A 23490-nucleotide genomic window follows, 5' to 3' on the forward strand; every position below is an offset into this window, starting at 1 on the left:
TTTCATCAAAATTGGTTATGAAATAAGCAAGTTATGGGAGTTTGAAAACTCTTGTTGTACTTTCTATGGGGATACTCAAATTGGCAAACGTGCTCCAAAATGGCTGATTTTGTGGACAACTCTCCATTTGTTTTGTACACAAATTTTTAGATTTTCCTCATCTATCAAATTGCATCTTGCCTCCTTCTGAGCACAACATATGTCATGGGGACATATAATTGACACCACATACATGTATGTCAATGTCAGGAGGAGATAATGTGAAATATATAAAATAATGGGTAAAATCTAAAAATTTGTGTACAAAACAAATGGAGAGTTGTCCACAAAATCAGCCATTTTGAAGCACGTTTGCCAATTTGAAGATCCCCATAGAAAGTACAACAAGACTTTTTAAACGTCCATAACTTGCTTATTTCATAACCGATTTTGATGAAACTTTTTTTAAATTGTTCCTCTCATTTTACTCTTTCCAATAAGATCGTTTCTCTTCTTGGGTTTTGGTTTCCTTTAAATATGAGAAACCATATTTATAAGTAAATTACTGTACACTTCTAAGCAATCAAAAATTTCAAATGGTTTCCCCACTGGAGCACAGATTTAGACTAATACGGAAGTTTAACTTCAGAATACAGACTGCCGTGTCAGATTAAAATTTGAATCTGATTGTCCTTTTAATAGGAAATGCGTGTACTGGGAAGTATGTGTACATTTATTCCAACCTATCACATTCCTCTATGTTACAAGAAATTTAGATTTAGGCCTAAACCAAGTTCTGTTGCATTATAATGTATGCCTTCAATACCTTATTTTCAACAAAACATTAGGCCATTACATACATGATGCAATGTATTAAACTTCTGAGAAAATTTTAAAAAGAAAAATATTATGTACAGTACATGCAATTCACTTCAAAAGGTATCAATTGCAAAGACTAATTATCCTCGATTTTATACTGAGTTTACTGCTGTCCTTGCCTCAATGTTCTCATTTAATCTTGATAGTTAAAACCCAAACCCAAACAACTATCCTGGATGTTATGTATATGTACATCTTTCAACAGTGACCTATTGATACATAACTACCCACCCTTTCACACGGTAAAAATTTTTTGTAATTTGAATGATGATTCCAGTGGAAAATAAGTCTAATGACAAATATTAAGCATGTGTGAAACCAAACTAGAACATGATTAGAATCATGATTAGAATCATGAATGCTAATCACAGTCACGACATAACAATAGAAATCATCATAACAATGATTCAAGACTCACGTGTGAAAAGGCCCTTAATGGTATTGTTGATCTAGATCACAAGATCATGGATTACAGGGTTTCCGAGATACAGATCTGACCCACAAAATTACTTCCCAGGGATTAAAAAAAGATTAAAGGGCATGTCACATCACAAACAATAACACAAAGATGTGTTCATTATATTGATTATGGTTGGTTGCTTTAATCTATGGTCCAAAGCTCAGCCATAATACATCTTACCCAGACAAGACATTTCATAAACTTCCATTTGTTCATTAAGTCAGTTTTGGAGGATACACATAGCTTTGAATGCCTGAAATGGTGAATAATTCTGATTTTTGAGCAGCAGCAAAATAACATGTACACCCAGTTGTTGTGTGTCCAGACAGGTTGTGTGTCCAAACGATCAATTTTAGAATGTCATTTGGAAAAATGTACAAGCGCAGTTTCATCAATTTTTAGTACAAAATGTTAGGAAATATTAATAAAGAGCAAAATAGAAGATGATTACTATCGAATTCATATTTTTAGTGTAATCCAAAGACAAAAAAGAAGGCTTCAAAAATATAGTGTCCGGACACCCGACCCCCCCCCCCTTGTACCCAATTTGTACGAAGTTTCTGGTGAGATGCCCTGTAATAACTGTTAAATGTCACATCTCATATTCTCCTGACTTGTATTTTAATTTCATGGATTTACTTCCCTTATTTTATTATTTTTGTTTCCAATTCACTTCCACTTTATAAAGTAACATTATGGGTGATGAATATGCAGTCCATGTTTCCTGACTTTTTATGTCAGATCAAAGATCAAGACATCATATTACAAATGCAGGGAATTCCTTGAAGTCATTTACAAACATATTGGTACACTGCACATATTCATTTTAAACAAATGTGTGAAATTCCCCATAACAAGGAACTGGATATGAAAAAAATAACTTTACAACATTCAACCTACACTGTACATGTAGAGTGCATCAATATCCTACATGTAGAAAATGTTAACATGTAATTCCTCTCGATTTACATTTTGCAACTTTCAAAAATCGGGGGGGGGGGGTCACTCTCAACATGGCTTGCTACGCACCCGCGTCCAGAAAAAGTGTAGAAAAGGGTCCAATTTCAGGCACTTGGGCGGCGTCAAGGTCTTTGGCAAAAAGGGTTGCATTTCAGCACCATTCGCTGGTAAATCGCCAATTAGGGTAGCCTTTTCTCTCTCTCTTCACGCCATTTAGGGTTGCTAATTTGGTTAGGAAAATTAGGCTATTTAGGGGTGCAAATTTGAAGAGACCCAGGAGCAGACCTAAGGCAGCCATAAACACCATGAAGGGCGACTTTAAGGGATACAAAATCATCCTCGCACACCCTGGCGCGGCCAGAGCAGCACTTGATTTACCCCCGTACAGTCCTATTAGTCTCTTACACCTGACTTTACACTAGGCAGCACCCTTTACCCACACGCCCATTGGTACGGCACAGGTAAAACATCGATTTTTATGTTTAGGCCATTTAGGGTATCAAATTAGGGCATTTCCCTGTTCACGGGCCTGAACGTCCCACTTAGGGTAGCTTTTTTCATGGGTTACGCCATTTAGGGTTGCAAACTTACTTAATGTCATTACGCCATTTAGGGTGAATTTCTGAGGTTGTCGGACACGGGTGGATAGCAGTCCATGTGGAGAGTGACCCCCCCCCCCCCCCCGGCTTTCAAATACCCAATGCTAATATATTTAAGGCATTATACTGATCTGATAATCTAGCAACATGTGATTGTAAGACAAATTTAGACTATTTAACCGATTACTGTACATCTACAACAACCACTTGACATAAATAACAAACACACTATCAATAAGAAGGTCCCTGGAGATTAACAAATCAAAACTTGAAAGATAACAAAAGGGGTGGATATGTAGGATGAGCAAACTCTACTGCTGGAGTCTTGAACAGATTTGAGCAGTGTACTATGTCAGTATTTCTTACCAAGTCCATTTTATTCTCCTCGATGATGACTGATGAAGTTGGTGGTGATGATAACGATGATGATGATGAAGACTTTGTTGCTGCTGATGATGATGTTGATGACGATGATGATAAATGATGATAGATGAAAATGGTGATGATGTTAATGAAGATGATGATGATGATGAATAGTGACGATGATGACGATGATGATGATGATGATGATGATGATGATGATGATGATGATGATGGAGATGATGATGCTGCTGATGATGATAATAATGATGATGATAATGATGATCATGACAATGGTGATTACGATGATGGTAATGGTGATGATGTTGATGGCGATGATGACGACGACAATGACGATGATGAGACATATTGGTGGTGGTGATCATTTATTGATGGTGGTGGTGATAAGTTTGACAATGATGATAATGGTGACTGTTTTGCTAAAAGTAAAAATGATCATGGGTTGTAATGATGTTGAGTATAAAAGAATCTGCGGTGGTAGTACTCACTTCAACAAGTTTGCCTCTCCAGTAGTTCTGGATACAGTACTCCACAGCTCCACATTCGTCTGCATGTGATGCACTCTGACACCAATACGAAGCACCTTCGCTGCATTTTGATCTGTAGATTGCTGCAGGGTTTATTGCACTAGCTGAAAAGCAAGAGAATATCAAGACACATCCATGTTGTATCATTATCCAACTATTGTACACTGATTGAATTTTTAAAATCAGTGAAACTCAAAATTAAAGGCATTTAGTTCAAAGATAATGCTCTGAATGAGAGGAATTGAAAAATGACACTTTTGAAGGTGTGGGGTATATCAATACTACTCTTTCCTTGTACGGTATCAAAGCTTGTTATTTTTTTACTATGAATTTGAAGTTATATTCCATAACTTCTAATGGTTGCCTCCTACAATGTATGCCATGTTTAGGCGTATTTTGGGAATCCCTACTTAATTTCCTATCAGAAAATGTATAGTTTTAAACCTGGCCTAATTCAAAACATGTGGCCATAACATAGACACATACTTTAACAACTTTAAATTTAGCCTATGTGTAAAATAAATATATTAGATTGAACATTCTTGATTCGTAGATTGTATTCATTTCCTTGTAAAATACCTTGCTTGAAACCAAATTTATAGTCATATCATGCCTTCAAAGATCAATAAAACTTTCTGACTATAAGCTTACACGTAAAAGAGAAGAATGGAAGAAAATAGATAGAAGACTACCGGTATGTATGAAAATAAGGTTTTGGGGCCTAATCTGATTTTCCCAACTGGTGATAAATTTATTATAGCAAACTAGTGTGGATTCTTCTGTGGAGATAAAACTGCCCAGTTTTTAATCTCTGAAGAGGGATGGAAATGAATTTTATACCATGATTGATGAACAGACATTCTTATTTTGTTATGTAATTGCACAGAGGTGATGTTTATTACTAGATTCTGAACATTATCCAAAACTTTAACTGTTCAAATATTTTGATGAAAGTATTGCAGTACAAAAACAAAAACTCAATAATTAATTTTAGGGTATATGTTCTCTGAACAAACTGGAAGAATTACTTCAGTCTATGGTCTTTTCTTCTCTCTCTCTCTCTCTTTTTTTGCTTTATAATTAACCCAAAATGATATTTTGTTTTTAAAGTAATGTTTGACACTGAATGATTTGATGTCACATTCAAAGATGCCTTGTCTCATCACTAAGTTCATTTCAAGTTATATTTTGGCCATTTTTTCTGAAGTGAAAATGTACTTCATTTGCCACAAAGAGGGGAAATATTGACGGGTAATTCAAACCAACCACACCATGTGGCTTTGTTCCTACATGCTCTCAAATTGACATATAGTATAGTCACGTATTGTATTACCGGACACTATCATATTTCCGGACGCGCATAGTACTGCGTACGAAATCAATTTCGTACCGTAAGACTTCCGCAGTTCAATTTCACAGATCAATTCAAAGAACAAGTTTGCAAAAACAAGGCGAAAAAATCCAACTTTTACCTTATTTTTCTCTAAAATGACAGAAAATGCTTGAAATATCATATAACATAGTTTTGCATTAACAATTGATTCCAACTGATCTATTTTCTGATGGAAATACGGACCTAATTATTTGCCGAATTTCAATCTCGTCCGCTCCATCGCTCAGATCGTCGACGGCGGCTAGTTCTCAAGGTAAACTAGGTACGTACCCCGGCCGTCCGTGCGCGAGGTAGAGAGCCGTCAACGATCGTCTGCGCATCGATAGAACTTGACTGAGGGTCACGATATGAACGAGCATAAAAAATACGGGAAAGTGCCATATCGAACACGCAATCAAAAAAATTTTTAAAAAATGAAATTAGTTAGCAAACACCAATTTATTACAAAGATCTGCTCAAAATCGATATAAGAAAGCAAACCAAAACTTAGAATTTACTCATGAGATGATATGTCATGAAAAAATCACACCAACTTTTTCTTACACCATTATAATTAAGAATTTTTTTACTCGTCCGTGGCGCGTCCGGAATTATGATGTAGTTTGTCACGCACGAAAATAATTGTTTTTCGCGGAGGGGTATGCGGCAAGTGCGGTGCAAAGAAAACGGTTGGAAAATATAAAATAATTTCATCATATTCATAATTTTCAGAATATTTGGAATAGCAAGGTATAATTTTTCTTCATTGTATTTCCTCTAGTTGTCATTTTTAAAGCACTGAAATAAAGGTGTCCGGCAATAGGATACACTGCCATACCTGTACATTTATATCTTCATGTAACTTGAAATGAAAATGCAATCTTGAGATAGTTTCACTTCATATTCCATTCAAATTAGAATAATTTCTGATTGAAATATACATCTGAATTCATTTCAAAGCAGCATGATATGAATTAAGGAAATGTATGCACAATTTTAAGGTATTTTTTTATCCTTTTTTCCCAAACATTTTTAACGTTTCGTAAAATTTGCACACTTTTTTGTGTTAAAACTGTTCATGTAAACGTTTTGATTCAAGCCCATTGCACTGAGTTTGTATCATTCAATCAGCAAATCACCTTCAAATTGTCTACCCCCCCCCCCCATATCATGGGCATGACATGATTTTCTATTTTTCTTATTTTCCTCAAAATTTATACTGACTTAATCTACTGTATGGTATCATTTCTTGTTAAAAAACACATTCTCTCATTCACACAGGTGATTCATTGAAATCATTGATTACTAACTAACTTCTAGGCTATATAAGGAAATATATCAAACTAAGGCTAAGCTTTAGTACAATATTGGAGATGTTTAGACCTAAGAACAGCCACAGACACAGCGATGCATGACGACGCGTCACATAGCAAGTGACATATACCAGAGCTCAGAGCCATTTCCAGCCAACTAGGCCGCCTAACTTTCCCGTGTGAATACGACACATCACCGCTCACATTATCTCTATCGTGTTCTCAATAAATACTGATATACGGTACTCACTGGCAGCAAACAGCGCCACAAAAGTAACAAGGATCTTCATCTTCGTAGAATTCAACCTTCCGTCCCCTTGATCAGACAGAAAGTGGCGAAACTCTCATAGATTCAATGCTGATTAAAATTAAGATTTAAAGACGTTACCAAATCAACTTCCGAGTTTCGTTCGTCGACGTTGTATCAAGATCATGTGATTTTCGTAATACAACAATTGTATCACATGCACACACAGATCAAACATACACGGTACGCGAAAGATTGAGCACTCTCAGTGTAGTACAACTCCGTAACACACGTACGACCGATGAGTTTACGCATGAGAGCGCATTCATGGCGTGGGCGAAAATTTTCTCTTTCAACCTTTTTACATTGACAATGATAGTTATACATATTTACATAAAATAACATTTAAATCATTTATATTATACAATAATACTATGAAATCGAAATAGAAGGAGACCAACTAAAAAGCAGAGCTTATTTCATAAGTACATTTTATGAATAAAAAAGAACATTCAGTATACAATGTATACAGTAATCATAAAACAATTAAACATATATACAAAGAGAAATTAATAAACACATTTAATATAAAGTTCTGAATTACATTACTTTGTGAAAAAACGATAATCTTATATGAATTCAGAAGATATTTTTAAGTGATCCTTCGAAATTTAGTATTGAATTACATTGTATAATATCCCTTGAAAAAGAATTCCATAATTTTAGACCAGTAAAAACAAATGTCTTCTGTGCAAACGATGTTCTATTCAGAGGTGAATGAAAGGAACTCGCCTGGCGAATGAAGTGCTTATGAATTGTATCATTTTTTACAAACATATTATTAAAAGGTTAGGGTAATTGTTTATTGATAAACTTATCAACTGTCCGAGTTGAAAAGAATATAAATCTTTAACCTTCAAGACTTTATTTTTCAAAAACAGAGTGGTTAATGGGTCTTTCTTTTCCGTTGAATGATTATTAAGAACTTGATTATGGTGATTTGTGAAATAATTTATTGAAAAAGCTGAATGTTTGAATGATAATGTATTGAAAAAAAATTGTTTGATTGATCACATTGATTGAGTTTAATTACCTACAGATTGTTGATTGATTGATTGATTGATTCATTCATTCATTCATTCATTCATTCATCGAATGATTGATAGGTAAAAGTTGATTTATTATCATAATTATTGACAGTCCGCCCTAGACTTAATGCGTACATGTAATAGCAATCAGTCCATCTCAACTGGACCGGGGGGCGGACTTGTATAGGAGGGAGGCTAAAAGAACGTTCTGTTGTCCGTTTTCCCATCAGTTTACTTCACCCACTGAAGTCCAATCTTCTCCACTCTACTGAAATGCTTTGCACACTGAAGATTGCAATTCACGCTCTCTTATGCATGGAATTTCAATTTGATAATTCATGAAATTTGCTCTAACAATTTAAATTGATAATGAATGACCATTAATTTATCACAACACTCTCAAGTTTGCAAGTTCCAAGCGGACTCGCCTCTCAAAAACTGAAAGAAATCGAAAGGCTAATTCCTGCCCACCCTAATTTTCATACCCTTTGCGAAACTGGGTAGTGCTCACTCAAGCATGAAAAGTTTTCCAACTTTTTGGCTTTCCATATATATAGAAATTTTCCCTCAAAATTACATATTTTTGGTTGGTAGCCCTTTCAAAAGTGTAAAGTTTTTTTTAGACGCACTGTAGTCGACTGAATATCCGACGTGCGCATTACCGTTGCGCGCCGTTTAATGCGCACGTCGTACTACAATATTTGGATGAGTGTGTCATCTTGTTTGTTATTCGCAATGCTTTGATGCGTCGATCGAGTTCATGAAACTCTCGCTCTTCAAAAAGTTCAACGACCAAGAAATTAAGGCCCCGGAAAAGTTAAAGGAGAAAAGAAAATGGGAAAAAGTGTGAAATACGATAATTTCTGTAAAAATCTAAGAAAAAGAGAGCTTTTCGTTTTAAGAATATCATATAATCTTTGCTCACTTTTGAGTGGCTATTTTAGAAGGACTTTGCATGCCCTACTCCCACGCATGGTCCTGCAAGGAAGTGGGGATGCTTCGCAACAGGCACCCCCAAGATTTGTCTTAGTGGAGCAACGAATGTCATACACGGCATCAGGCGCGTACGCAGGATTTTTGAAAGGGGGGGGTTTTCGAGCTGATATTTTTTTTTTAAATCTCCCGCCCAGTCTCTAAAAAGTGATGAGGGGGGGGGTGATGATTTTTTTTTTCAGCGCTGCAAATAAGACAATAACATTTAAGTGGGGATGGGTATGTAACAGTGCGGTCATGACCCGCGAGCGAGCAGAAATGTTCTCGTTTTTGCGTTGAAAACATAACCTATTTGTCAATAGTTTGTTGGTATCATAGTCGATGCTACATGTCCTTCGGATCGTAGCACTCATGATATGGCCAACCGCGTAGCCAGGATTTCATTTTGGAGGGGGCGGTTAATGCACACAAAGCGCGCTAACACTTACAGAGCGCGCTCCCTAGGGGGTGGGCGCGAAGCGCGAAGCTTTTAGTGTTTCATAAATTAAAATGAAAAGGAGCCGTTTCTCTTGTCTCTAGTACCTCCAATTCGGTTGACTATATTGCGATTTTGAACCTTGTTTTCAAAAGTGATTGTAAACGCACAAAAGAGGTATACAATGGAGGAAATTAAAATGATAATAACTCCGCGCGAAGCGCGGAAGCTAAAGTGATTTATCAATTTTTCTTGCCATAAAAAGGGTCCCGAGAAAAGGGTATTCTCAAAGATATATTGAAACTTTCTTTGGAAAGATCAGATTTGATTACAAACAATTTAGCATCAGTGCATATTTTTAACTCGCAAAACAGAGGAGAAGATTGGTAGAGGAAGATATTCCTCCCCGCGATGAGCAATGAAACTCTGAAATTTCAAAGGGCGGACGTTTCATCAAATGTAGATATCTCTAATACCCAATCGTCTCTAATTCAATTGATTTTCTAAGATTATTGAACTTCATTACAAGGAAAATAGTGCGCATAAAGTTGAAACTTCTGTGATTTATTGAAATTATCTATCTATATAATAAAGGATGATTAATTTTTTTGACTTATCCTGAAGCGCTTCATTTTGAATATAAAGAAACTTAAGTGTCATTCAAAATTTCAAACTGAGGGCGCAAAACAGGACAGGAGATGAATGTATACAGGGAAATGACATGAAGTTTAATACAATTTGATAAAAAAATATTGTACTTTTTATTTAATACGACACGAATCCCATACCTTCCTCTTTTTAAATTAGGAACCTGTTTGCCCCCAAATTATGGTTGTTTATAGTAATGAGCTGAAAAGCGGGAGAAGCTGACTTTATGGAGGTGACGGCAGAAACTGATATAAAGATTTTACCCGCTCGGTGCCGACCAGACCAGAAGTTGCGCGATCAATTGAAAAAAAAAAATAACTTCATACATTTACTTCAGCCTAACCTTACTCAAATTCATGCCCTAATGTATACAATTTTAACTTTAACTGGCAAGAAGCACATAGCTGAGGTGGAAAAACAGGGTTAGAGAAAAGGTGGGGGAACAATGGAGAACTTCAATATTGTCATTTAACCGCGCGCAGCGCGGAAGCAAAATTCATATATGAATTTAAAGCAAGAAGAGTGAAGGAGTTTCTCTTTTGAGAAAAAAATAAAGAATAAATAGAAAAAACAAAGCTACCTTTCTTCCCTTTCCTTCCTTCCCTTTTCCTTTTCTCCTCTCCTTTTTTCCCTTCTTTTTTTTTCTTTTTGGGGGGGGGCGACCGCCCCCCTGGCTACGCGCCTGGATATGGCCTTGATCAGAACACTAGAAACTTGAGAAATGTCATGAATAATTACGAGCGAGCGGAGCAAGCGAGCCGAAATGTTTGCGTTTTTCCGTCAAAACATACAATTCTTCTCAATAGCTTGTTGGTAATGATTACATATTAGTTGATGATACATGTCCTTCTGCTCGTAAGTCTCATGATATGGCCTTGATCAAGAGACTAGAAACTTAAGAAATTTCATAAATGATTACGAGCGAGCGGAGTGAGCGAGCCGAAATTTTCGCGTTTTCCCGTCAAAACATACATTTCTTGTCAATAGTTTGTTAGTAAATCAAGTATTAGTCGATGCTACATGTCCTATTCGTAACACTCATAATACGGCCTTGAACAGGAGACTAGATACTTATGGAATTTCATAAATTATTACGAGCGAGCGGAGCGAGCTAACCGACATTTTAGCGTTTTCCGTCATTTTGGTTTTCATATTGGTAAAACATATTTTGTAAGAAAACGTATGTCTTTGTCTTGGTTCACTTGTATTCATAAGTATACATCATGATAATCATGTATGGCATTTTTAATGGCGATACCGTGATCATGTCGGCGACATGCGGAAATAAAAGATATAATAAAATGGAGCGAGCGAAGCGCGCGGAAATTTTTTTCTGTGTTTTTCATCGGAAACATGAGATTCTGTTCATTATTGCTGTCACTATTGGGTAGGGGAATTGTCCGTAACCAGACCAAGGAGAAGGAGTTATCAGGCTCTTGCCCGATAACTCCTTGACCAGACCGACCTCTGGGGAGACAAGCAAAAAAAAAAAAAAAAAAAAAAAAAAAAGGAAACGAAAAGGGGGGGGGGGGGTTTGAACCCCCGAAACCCTTGCGTACGCGCCTGCACGGCATATACATCATTGGCATCAGCCTGAAATCCGGTTGGTATGCTAAAAAGTAGAAATTTGACAAAAATCATATTCATTTTTGAGCAACCTTTTCTTTTCTTCTCTTTTCCTTTCCTTTCCTTTCCTTTCCTCTCCTCTCCTCTTATCTCCTCTCCTCTTATCTCCTCTCCTCTCCTCTTATCTCCTCTCCTCTCCTCTTATCTCCTCTCCTCTTATCTCCTCTCCTCTTATCTCCTCTCCTCTCCTCTCCTCTTATCTCCTCTCCTCTTATCTCCTCTCCTCTCCTCTTATCTCCTCTCCTCTCCTCTTATCTCCTCTCCTCTCCTCTTATCTCCTCTCCTCTTATCTCCTCTCCTCTTATCTCCTCTCCTCTTATCTCCTCTCCTCTTATCTCCTCTCCTCTTATCTCCTCTCCTCTCCTCTTATCTCCTCTCCTCTTATCTCCTCTCCTCTTATCTCCTCTCCTCTCATCTCCTCTCTTCTCCTTTCCTATTCTTTCCTTTCTTTTTATTCCTTTCCTTTATACTTTTTTTTCTCTTTTCTTTCCTTTTTTTTCTTTTTACATTTTGTCATTTTTTTTGCTTGTTATCTTTTTTCCAAAACCGGCACCCTCAAAATCTTGTTCCCATCGAGGGCTCCGCCTACTTCACCCCTGGTGACCGCTTTCAAAATTTTCTTGTAAAAACTTGTTCCATTCTGCGCATGATCAGGGGAAGGTTAAGGTCATTGGTACTGAAGTGATATGGTGGTTTAAAATTTAATGAGATAAGTACAACTTTGATGTCTTGATTATTCGTATATTCTTTTGAATTTTTGTTTTCATTTAAATCCACAACAAACAACAATGCGTCTACCATGTCTACGAACGACTGGTCCTATTTCTCAGTTTGCCAAGATTGTACAGCATGCATTCAAAGTTGGAATGAAAAAAATACCTTCATAGAGTGCTCATATGACAATTTTTTAAATCAAAAATGTATCTTCATCTACCATTTTAGCAATGTTATGAAAATTATATATTAAATAGGGCCTATATTTTGCCCAATCAACACAGGATGACAATACAAAGGTCTTTTCTCAAAAGAATAGGGGAAGGCGGGGTAAGTTGAGCACAGGGGCAAGTTGAGCTACCATTCCAGGCTAATAATGAATGAGTCAGACATCGTGATGGTGTTATATATTGATAACCCATTAAATAACCGTTAACCCCACTACTTTGTTTTCAATTTTGAAACAAAAGTAATTTTTTAGAGGGAAAAATACAAATTTCAGCGAAAAAAGTAAAAAGGGTGTAAAATAGATAAGTGTTTTTTACCCACACATGTCTTTAAACAATTTATAGTACATAGTTTTTGTGGCTCAACTTACCCCAGACGGTAATACAACTTACCCCCACAGATGGGGCAAGTTGAGCCATTTGACGTCGTTTTTTTTTCAAAGGTCACGATGACTTTCAGTGTGGGGGTAGAAAGTTATATATAGGTGAAAAAGATTTCCCAAGAATCAAATTTAAAGGCAAGGTACTCATTTTTACAATATTACTAGTCATATCAATTCTAACATGCAAAATGCAAAAAGTTTCACAACTTACCCCGCCTTCCCCTACTGATATCTCATTTTGTATTCAATATAATTGCTGCAGAGTGTCCTGAGCGGTCGGCAAATTGAGGGCGTGGTTCAAACCGTTGTATCAAGAGAACGGCCTTGTATCTTCACATGATTCATGATTATGACACTTGAAATATCTCGTTTTCAAATCGATATAAAAACAAGATTCGGCTCTCGTTGTCATTACTTTGTTTAGCTCGTTATGTCTACAGTCTCTATACTGTGAACTATACATGCATTACTTTTTTTGCTGAAATTCTTTCTCTCTTTCTTAAGGTTTCCCAAGCACTTAGAGATATGTTTCGTGCTATACAAATTATGTTAATTATTACTATTACGTAAGAGGCCCATTAAAAAAAAGCTTTTGATGCCTTGTTTATTCATTTTGTTTTATTTTTTCATACGGCAGGGTTTTCCTGTTCAGTTTTGATAAATGCTTCACAAAGGCGCTCTTCGCCCTGCAATAATACAAACATCATTCAAAATGAAAATGAAGAACTAAGGCAACATCATATACTACTTTTAAAAAAAAGCGAGAGAGGGAAAATGGTAATAAAATAAAAAGTAGACTGGTACTCAATCAGTATGTTTTTTTTAATGTACAAGTGTGATTATTTACAGGGATTCCATTAAACATTCTGGCTCCAATATGTGAAAATGATTTTTTTTTTTACATTCTGTTCCTGTGTGGGAAAGTTGGAGGGGCCAATTTAAAGAATATGTGTCCTATAATTTGGGGTTCTTTTTTCAGGTCAAAATGATAAACGAAGTAAAATGTCGCATAGCTACTTCTAATAAGAGGAGGAAGACGAGTGAATAACAACAAGGTGAGGGGAAGACTTGGAAAAAAAATCATGTTACTAAACAATATTTTCGCTCGTGCTTCGAGCTCGCATTAATGTTTGAAATATATTAAAGTACGCATTTTTTCTCCCCTATACTCCCATGCATTTCAGATCGATCTAATTTGTTTCCTTTACGATTACAAATGTTCTCATTTCCTGTCTTCTTGTCATATAGAACTATAGTCACGCTTGTTAGTGATAGCTGTTTAGAAACTTTTTACCATATTCACTAAAGCTTCCTAAAAAGACTAATGTTGTTTGGTATAATGTTAAGACTTAGATCATTATAAGTTAGCATGTAAGTGGCTTTAATAATGGATATAGGCGGATCCAGGGGGCCGATGACTCGACCCCCCATCCCCCATTGGCGGAGCAAAAAAAAGGGGGGGGAGGAAAGAAACAAAAGAAAAGATGGGGAAAGAGAGGAGGAAAAAAAAGAGGGGGGGAGAAGAGGAATACTAATAAATAAAACAAGTTGAGGAGAAGACTTGGAAAAAAATATTTCATGTTCTTACAAAAATTTCGGTCGTGCTTCGCGCTCGCATCAACTGTTCCAGTTTATTTCCATACCTTTTCACTATTTCCATAATTCACATATTATATACAAACATTTTACATTGGTTGACATGGGCATAACATGCATAAGCAGTGGAAGTGGGGGGGGGGGGGGTGACCTGTCCCCCCTCCCTAAATTTTTGGTTGACAACCTTTTTTTTTTGTTGCTTTTTTACCTGTGTCCATCCAAAAATTTCAGCTGGACCCCCCTAATTTTATAGGCTTCCGCTGCCAATGATAACTTATCATGAAATGAAATAAATAGTTCTTGAGACAGATAGGAGTTTATATACACAAAAAATTAAAACCAGTGATGGGTTGGGCCTATGTTGAAAGCATAGCTTGTGAGTTATAGGCCCCAGAGAAAATATATTAACGCAATCATCCTATTCATAATTAGTGCTTAAAATATCCAGTTTTCAGGCTTTAATATCAACAAATTTCATTTTCTCATTACGCTTAGATTAATAAAAAAGGCGATAAACATTTTCATAAATTCCTAATTACTAAATTGTTCCCCTTTTCAGAATGGAATATCGACAAGTTTCATCCCGCGCTTAGGAAGTGGATTAGGAAGATAATCATAATTCATATTCAAGTCATAATTTTCAATTTCCTTAGAATGTCCCGGTCCCAGATCAAAATAATAATAATAATCATATAAAAATAGTAATAGTAATAATAATAATATCAGCTTATGCTTCGTGCTTGCATCAATTCACATCCACTTCATAATTTTCATGCACAGTGCTTGAAATAGTGCTTAAATTAATTGCGTCAAGACGTGTTTAGTTATATACCTATTCCGTTCATGCTTAGAATGTCAATTTTTTTTGGTTGGAATGTCTTTTTTTAGCTCGAGCTTCATGCTCGCATTATTTACTTGTTTAAATAAGTTCATGGCTAACTGCAAACACAAACAGGTTCCTTTTACCCCAGGCCAACACGTAGGCCTATGTATCAACAATTCTGCTCACGCTTCTCGCTCGCAGTAACTTCTAGTTCCCAAACATTGCCCAGAATGTCTTTTCAGGACAAAATATAAATAAAATTTCCAAAACAAAAAACAAAACAAAAAAACAATAGCTCACGCTTCGCACTTGGAAAATTTTAATAGGACTTATGAGATAATAACTTGTGTATGTTCTTTTAAAATAATAGCTAAGGAGTGACTGGACGTTATACCCATTTTGAGCGGCCGATCAGGAAAAATGGGGGGAAACATTTTTTATGCCCCCCCCCCCCTCAATATTGGCGAAAGCTAATACATGTAGAAAGCAAATACAAAGCCCGGACTCGAAGCAAAATTACGATTTTTATCTTATTCATTGAACTTTCTGACAGGACCAATAATGCATTTGTGGCTTTATTGATGGCGCACAATAAAAAAAGGTGACAGGTGTATCTTTTAGTCACGTGGTAAAAAGGTCCACCACTTCTCTTCCAGCTCCGGCGCCGCGCCACATTCATTCCCTGTACTGTCAGTACACCATGCAATTTGCAGCTGTACGAGTGCAAACTACAGCGATTGTGCAGGGAATCTACAGGCATTGTTGGGGTGCGAGTTGCCAGTTTTCTGGAGTTGATTCCGCTGTGTTTAGAAGATCCATAGCCAAAACGGTCAACATGAATACTGAAGGAAAACCTCGAGTCTACGTAACTCGGAGAATCCCCCAAGAAGGCCTTGATTTACTATCAAAAGAGTGAGTATAAAAAATCGGCTTCCTTGCAATTGCATAATTGCACGTGTGGTAACACTGGCTGTACAGTAACCGGTAGTGGTGTAGAAGTGGTTCTGTGAGAATTTTTCTCGGAGCTCCACAGCGGCCGCGGCGCGGCGGAGCTTGTGTCCCAGTAACCACTGTCATGGTGATCGACTCTAGCCCCCGGAGGGGGCTCTTACATTGACGAGTGGATACCATGCGCGACCAAAAAAACACGTAAAAAGGATGTCTTTTTCACGAAAGGGCACGTTACGTACATAACGTGATAAGGGTGTCAAAAACACAAAAATAATGAAAAAAGGGTATCTATTTCGCTAGGAAAATTACGTGTTTAGGGTCGAATTTGTGGGGATGATAAAACAAAATAAAAATGTTTTATAAAGGATGTCCTTTTTGCCCCAACACTTCGTGTTTAGAGTCCGATTTGCGCGAGGAGTAGAAGATAGGGTTGTACTTAACCAAATAAGGTAAAGCCGACGACCGAAGGACCCGTAACAATAAAACATTCCTGTACTTGTTTAGGGGTTCATTTCAGGGAATATTTGCCAAGAGTATATCGTTTTGTTTCCAATACTTGTTAAGGGTAGGGTTTCACACGCCAATACTTGTTAAGGTGTGCATTTTCAGAATATGGAAATTACGTGTTTAGGGTGCTTTTCGAGACCCCATGGTCGCGCATGGTATCCACTTGTGAATGGAAGTGGCCCCCCCCGGGCTCTAGCCAGAGATGCCAAGTTCAAAGACCAGCTATGCGTGAGATTTTCTGTGAATCTGAGTGAGATCACAGACATTGTGTACAATGTATATGGGGATAGGCTGTGATAGTTGCGTGAGACAGAGATTTGAGAGGATGAACAAGAGTCCAAAATGCTTGAGTCTCACGCATATGCGTGAGACTTGATATGTTTAGCGCAATGCTGCTTGGAATATGGCAGCTGTCAGTCATACATCACACTGCCATCAGGGGGCCGTTTCATAAAGCTGTTCGTAAGATAAGAGTGACTTCAAGAACGACTGGTGAACCTTTCTTACGCGCTCAACCATTGCCAATTCAATATACCACTTACCGCAAGAAGGGATCACCAGTCGTTCTTAAAGTCGTTCTTAACTTACGAACAGCTTTATGAAACACCCACCAGGTCTGTACCGGTACCAACAATACATGTAGCTCCAATTAGGAAGCATTGATTTGTATCGATGCACATGGTCCCCAAAAAATATGAAAATAAAAAAAAGTTCCCATATGTTTTCCCTTTGGCAGATGAAAATACGAGTAATATTATTTTGACACAATGATTATTGAAATTAAATTAGGCCTATCTTCTTCGCAAATCGCTACAATGCTCACTAGACCAAATATTTTGTTATTAAACCGAAAATTCAATTTGCTGAAGTCTTATGCCATTGCCATTTATCTAGATCTTTGCTTTTGTCAAAGAAAATTATTTTGCAATGGTTGGGCCGAATGTTGGCCCAAAGACCTATAGAAAAAAGAGACAATCATTGTCAAACCATGTTTGCATGGGCAAAGACGAACATTTATGTTTCCTTTTTTAATCCAGTCTTGTTAACTTCTTTATTCTATTTCTCTACTTGATTGTGGTCTATATGCCTGTACTCTTTCTATCTTTACAGATGTGAGGTATCAATTTGGGACTCTGACGATGCCGTCCCTCAGGAGGTACTGCTCCAGAATGTACCAGGCATCAGCGGTCTCTATTGTCTTCTATCAGATCGTATCACTGCCGAGGTGATGGATGCTGCTGGGCCTAGCTTGAAAGTCATCAGCACCCTTTCTGTAGGTTATGATCACATCAACGTTGATGAATGCAGGAAGAGGTGGGTGGAAGAATAGATCTGTTACTTGTAATATCATTTCCGAGTGATACCAGGTTACAAAACCAGCAATGCATGAGATTTGGGTAGGAAAGTGCTAATGTATCTGTACTTTGATTGCATTTTTGAAATGATCTTTATATTTATAATTTGTTTTATGTTTGATATTTTGTTCTCATTTAATTTCTTTAATTATGTAATTTTATTTGTTTATTCTTTAATTGATTTATTTGAATTTTTATTTTTTAGAGGAAGATTGTTGCTGCATTCTTGTTTTCTTCATTTCTCTTTATAAATTCTTCTCTTTTATTTTTCTTTCTCTTTATTTTCTGTTCTCTTACTCATCCTTTTACTTTTACTTCCTCTTTCTACTTCTTTGTTTTCTACTTCTCTTCCTATACTTCTCTTCCTGTATTTCTTTCTCTGTTTATATAGATCTCATTCAGATTTTAGTGTTCGTTACAATATTTACATCAACTTGCAAGTACTGCAATCCCCTTTTCCCTGCAACTACTTGCTTTTATGTTGGGGAACATGTCTGCTGACAAAAATATTATTTTGACTAGGACTATATTTCATTATCTCTACGATATTAACATTTGTTTTAAAATTCATTTTCTGATAATCTTTCAGAGGGATCCGGATAGGTTACACGCCAGGTATTTTAACTGATGCTACTGCTGAGCTTACTGTAGGTCTTTTATTAACAGCATCAAGGAGACTCTCTGAAGGTATCGCCAATGTCAAAAAGTAAGTATCAGATCGGGGTATAACATTGTCGTCATCTAGTTCAGGATTGATTGAATTATATTCATACAGGATAAAAACAAACTGCACATAGGCTGTTTTCCATCGGAATCCTGTGAATATAAAATTTATCACAAGGGAATGGAAAGATACAAACTACAAACCATATCTTATACATTATTAAAAGCTACTGAAATAAAGTAACAGAAATAATATGGGGCGCTATTAAATTTCTTTGTGAGAAGTAAAACGTTGATTTAATCAATAACCATGATAATGCAAGAAAATGTTTAAGAGGATTTACATGTTTATATTTTGCATGTATAGATTGAATTAATTTATGTTGTTTGTTCCTCTAAGAAGGATAACTTCCTCCACTTCACATTCATGTGTCTTGTTGCTATGTCAGATACATCGTCAATGCGGCACCGGAGATGGATCGTATCGCATTGCGATTTAATTTTGAGATGTGATGGGTTTCAGTGTGAAGAATTCTCGAATCACCAATGGACTTCTTGAGTTTTACCTTTTCTGAACTTTTTACTATGAGCTTGTCAGTATTCTTGGAGTTATAAGCTATTGGAGTATCTGCCGATATGATGATGTCGTTCCTTTGTGAACCTTTGTTGATTTTGTTATTAGCCCATGATGGAGGAGCAGACCATAGTTATAACCTGCCAGGGTGGTAACTATGGTAGTTCTTACTGAGTTTGCATGAGGAGTTACAATACACTACAATATAAGTATCTATATAACGCTCTTCACAATGATTGTATCACAGCGCTTTACAAAATGAGCAAAATCAAAATTGTGAAAGAAGGAAAAACAAAAAAGAATACATACATAAATAACAAGTAAATTAACTGTTTAAAAGCAATGTTTTTAATGACCGCTGAAATGCTCCCAGAGATGACGATTCACGGATGCAGCGGGGGAGCTGGTTCCAGAGGCGTGGCGCGGCAGCAGCGAACAATCAGTCCCCTGAGGAGGTAGCAGTTCTTGGTCTTGCCAACAGAGTTGTATCATTACCCGATGGTAGTCCACGCCTTTCACTCTGGTACAGAGAAATTAGGTCATTAAGATAGGGTGAAGCACAATTATGGATGCATTTGTAGGCAAACAGGAAGCCATTGTAATTGATGTAGAAGGGGAGAGGCATGATCATGCTTCTTGGCAAGGAATACCAATTTGGCTGCACGATTCTGAGCTCATTGAAGTCCCTGGATGTTAGCCGAAGATGTACCACATAGCAGGGAGTTTGCATAGTCAATTCTTGATGTCATCAAAGCTCTTACAGCATGCTCGCAGGCAGCCTGGGTTAGGAAAGGCCTTATACAGGCTATATTTGAGAGATGAAAATGCAGCGAACTTGAAAGGGATGAAACCTGGCGATTCATCTTCAGGGAGGAGTCAATCACAACACCCAGGCTTCTGACTGAAGAGGAAGTGTTTGAACAATTTAGTCCTACTGATTTGCCTAATGCTTTAATCTTGGCATGTCTGCTAATTATTTTTGAATCATTTCTTCTTCCTAATGATTGTAGCGGAGGTTGGGGCACTTGGAAGCCGATGTGGCTGACAGGACCAGGTCTTCTTAACAGCACAGTGGGTCTAGTTGGACTAGGGCGGATAGGTATGGCCATCGCTCAACGTCTCAAGCCATTTGGGGTCAAGAGATTCCTCTACTCTGGAAACACCAAGAAACCTGAAGCAGATAGTCTACCAGCTGAATTCGGTAGGTCGAAGGGCAATGACATATGAAGCAGAATTAGAAGCCACACCTGTAACTTTGAAAGTGTGACCAACTGGGTGATTCAATCTGACTTTGAAACCATGGACAAGAAATGAATATAATGAACATTGGTTTACTGACTGGGTTCTGTGTTGTTTCGTCAGAGGAAAATTGGAATGCTTTGATTTTCAAGAGAGTGCACATACCACTATATTAATTTTCTATAACAATGTCAAAGATAGACTTGAGTCATTGGGTTTATTTTGTTAAATGTTAAAATGCTACTAGTAAAGAGCAGTTAGGATTAACCAATGGGGGTATAAGAACATAAAAAAAAACATTGCCCAAAATTTGCTGAAATTTCATATATTTATTTAACTATTAAATGCCCATTCTATTTTCCATTTTTCCTTGAAATTGTTTTGATTTATTTGGAAACAAAAGAAAATGAATACTGTTGTTCCCTCTTTCTTGACTCTGAAAGACCATTTTCAGTTGATGTCACCCTCGATCTACCTACATAAAGTCTATGAACAGCAGTCAAACGATTATCAAAAGAGGAAAACGTTCATGTTTTTTAACGGCCTAGTCAGAATACTTCACACATTCCAGTTGCACAATGTGGATCTCTTGTAACATACTCTTACTATACCAGCACTTCTCTGTTGTACAGAAAAAATACCAGCAATTTTCAGTTAACCTTTTTTTAAATCCCTTTTTAACAAATTGTAAGCAGAACAGACTACTGCCCTTAAATAGGAATCTATCCAATATGATAATGATACCAAATAGGTGAAGGCTTAAAAAAAATTGATGTGCAATAACAGAATTCTAATTAGAGTGTTAGGTTTTTATTATTTGCCATGTATAAAAACTTACAATTCTACTTTTTAATTTATTGGGCCAAACTGTAGCATAAGGTCATATTGTCCTGAATATTACCTTCTTGAATTATATTTTGGTGATGTATTTCTTGATAACTGATTTTCTCTCTATTTTGTCTTTGTCAGTTCCCTTTGAGACACTCGTCAAAGAGTCTGGTTTTGTGGTGGTCAGTTGCTCCCTCAATGCTCAAACCAAAGGTCTTTTTAACAAACAAGTCTTTGAGATGATGAGTTCCAATGCCATCTTTGTCAATATAAGCAGGTGAGTTTTTTTTCCCTCTGGTAATATGCAAAGATGGTGAAGAGTCATAGTGTGCGTATATTTGTATTTGGGTGTGTGTTGAAGGTATGGAATGTACAGCTCTGTAAAGTTTATGAATTTGTGTTCCTGTATGCTGAGGCATTATCTAACATCTAAATTAACACTGTTTGGGTATGGGCAGATATCAACAGCTTTACAGATAAACTTTTTTTCTTGTCTTTTAATTCAGGCTTGATCATGGATACATGTATTTCTGTGTCATTGAAGCTGTACGACTTATTTTTATTTTCATATTTATCATTAATTTATTGCATAGCCCTATTGACAACTGGTCAATTCAAATAAATAACGCCTAATTCCAATTTTGTTACATCCGTTTACATTGCTTTCCATATTTTCAGAGGAGCTGTAGTAAATCAAGATGACCTTTACGAGGCCTTGACCACTGGTCAGATCAGAGCAGCTGGTCTGGATGTGACCACACCTGAACCTTTACCCACTGACCATCCACTTCTCAAACTTGATAACTGTGGTAAGTATTCCATCAAACTATATCCACAGTCATGTAGCTATGCATGGGAGTTTACACATTCTGTATAAGTTTTTGCAGGAAAGCAAGGCAATATTATTTTGAAATGTAACTTAACCCTATCTAGGCCGGGGTATTTGGGGAGTTCGTATGGAGGCCCCCCCCCCTTGAGATCTTGGCCGTTGGCCGCGCGATCATGCTGAAAATTGGCACACAGGTTGTCTTGAACATAATCTACAAATACAGTAATTTATTTCATGCAAATTGCTATCAAGTGATTATGCTAATTCATGCATAATTAGTATGCAAAATCATACTTTTCCCTTTAATTCCCTAATTAAAGCTCCAAATGTTCCAATTTTCTGGTATAAAAACTGTTTTGGGTATTCCTAGCAAGTGTACATGAAAAAATTGCAATATCAGATCAATTTCTTATGTATTTTATTGTTTTTTGCAATTTTTTATGTATTTGTTTTTTGGACCTTTTATTTTTCTTTTTTTCAATGATATTTGTTGGGGACTCTTTGAGATCATAAACAGCATAAGATGAATACATTTAGACCAGCAAAATTAAAAATAATCATACATTTATGATTTTTGGTTGAAAACACAATTTGCATTGACTTTGTACACAAAATCAAGTTTTTGAGCAATTTTCGGTCTGAATGCACTTACATAATGTTGTGTAATTTCGGAAGTGGTACCCAGGTGACACAAAACTGGTCTCAAAAGTTGCGCAAGACTTTAAAGTAAAAAGTCAGTGAGCAACGAGATGTCATTCTTGATTCACATCTCGTAAATCATAGAATGCAATTTTCTTGCCAAAACAGTTCTTTCCATCACTGCTTTTAAGATTTAAAATCCATTTTTTTTTCTTGCTTTCCAGTTGTTTTCCCCCACATTGGCAGTGCTGCTGAGGAGACAAGGATAGCCATGTCCATCCTTACTTCCAGGAACTTGTTAGCAGGTCTCGTGAGTGAAGAGATGCCGGAGGAAGTCGCATTGTAATCCAGGTCAAGAGATCTGTCTATTATACTACCAATCCAAAGAGAACAATGATAGCAGGTTCTTATCTAATATTCTTGACTGTAAAAAAGACACTACTGGTGCTCCACAATGGCTTTATTTCTCTGGTGTCCTTTGTTGTAATGCTTTGTTTCAAATATGACGCCCATGTCGTGGTCCTGAGGATTAATGTAAGTCAAGGGAAACAAATTGGGGAAAAGATCATATTGGACTTCCATGTTATTAATGGGCAATCCCATAAAATAATCAACCTTTTTGTGCGTGCGACCCCAATTTTTCTCAAGTTTTACTTCACTTCATAAACTGACCAA

At 36.8% G+C, this 23490-nt stretch overlaps 2 protein-coding genes across 2 annotated transcripts in view; one reads left to right on the forward strand and one right to left on the reverse strand.

The window, feature by feature from the left end:
* The window catches only part of LOC121431956, an 81231-nt gene extending 74299 nt beyond the window's left edge, over positions 1–6932 (reverse strand). Inside the window, exons 1-2 of the mRNA XM_041629751.1 lie at positions 6721–6932; positions 3747–3889 (exon numbers count right to left, since the gene is read on the reverse strand). Coding sequence (XP_041485685.1) covers positions 3747–3889; positions 6721–6760 — 183 coding nt within the window. The 5' untranslated portion in view covers positions 6761–6932. The remainder of the gene's footprint in view (positions 1–3746; positions 3890–6720) is intronic.
* An 8952-nt stretch (positions 6933–15884) lies between these two features.
* Positions 15885–23490, forward strand: LOC121431643 (glyoxylate reductase/hydroxypyruvate reductase-like). The gene is made up of 7 exons (XM_041629241.1): positions 15885–16142; positions 17799–18002; positions 18633–18749; positions 20291–20481; positions 21489–21624; positions 22026–22156; positions 23040–23490. The coding sequence occupies exons 1-7, from the start codon at positions 15931–15933 to the stop codon at positions 23159–23161; spliced, it is 1113 nt and encodes a 370-aa protein (XP_041485175.1). The 5' UTR covers positions 15885–15930; the 3' UTR covers positions 23162–23490.

This window comes from Lytechinus variegatus, chromosome 18 (assembly GCF_018143015.1).
Source record: "Lytechinus variegatus isolate NC3 chromosome 18, Lvar_3.0, whole genome shotgun sequence".
Taxonomy (NCBI): Eukaryota; Metazoa; Echinodermata; class Echinoidea; order Temnopleuroida; family Toxopneustidae; genus Lytechinus; species Lytechinus variegatus.

Coding starts and splice junctions, on each gene's coding strand:
- LOC121431643 (XM_041629241.1), top strand. CDS start 15,931: ATGCAATTTGCAGCTGTACGAGTGCAAACTACAGCGATTGTGCAGGGA. Junction 18,003..18,632: donor GTTGATGAATGCAGGAAGAG/GTGGGTGGAAGA, acceptor ATAATCTTTCAG/AGGGATCCGGATAGGTTACA. Junction 21,625..22,025: donor ATCTTTGTCAATATAAGCAG/GTGAGTTTTTTT, acceptor CCATATTTTCAG/AGGAGCTGTAGTAAATCAAG.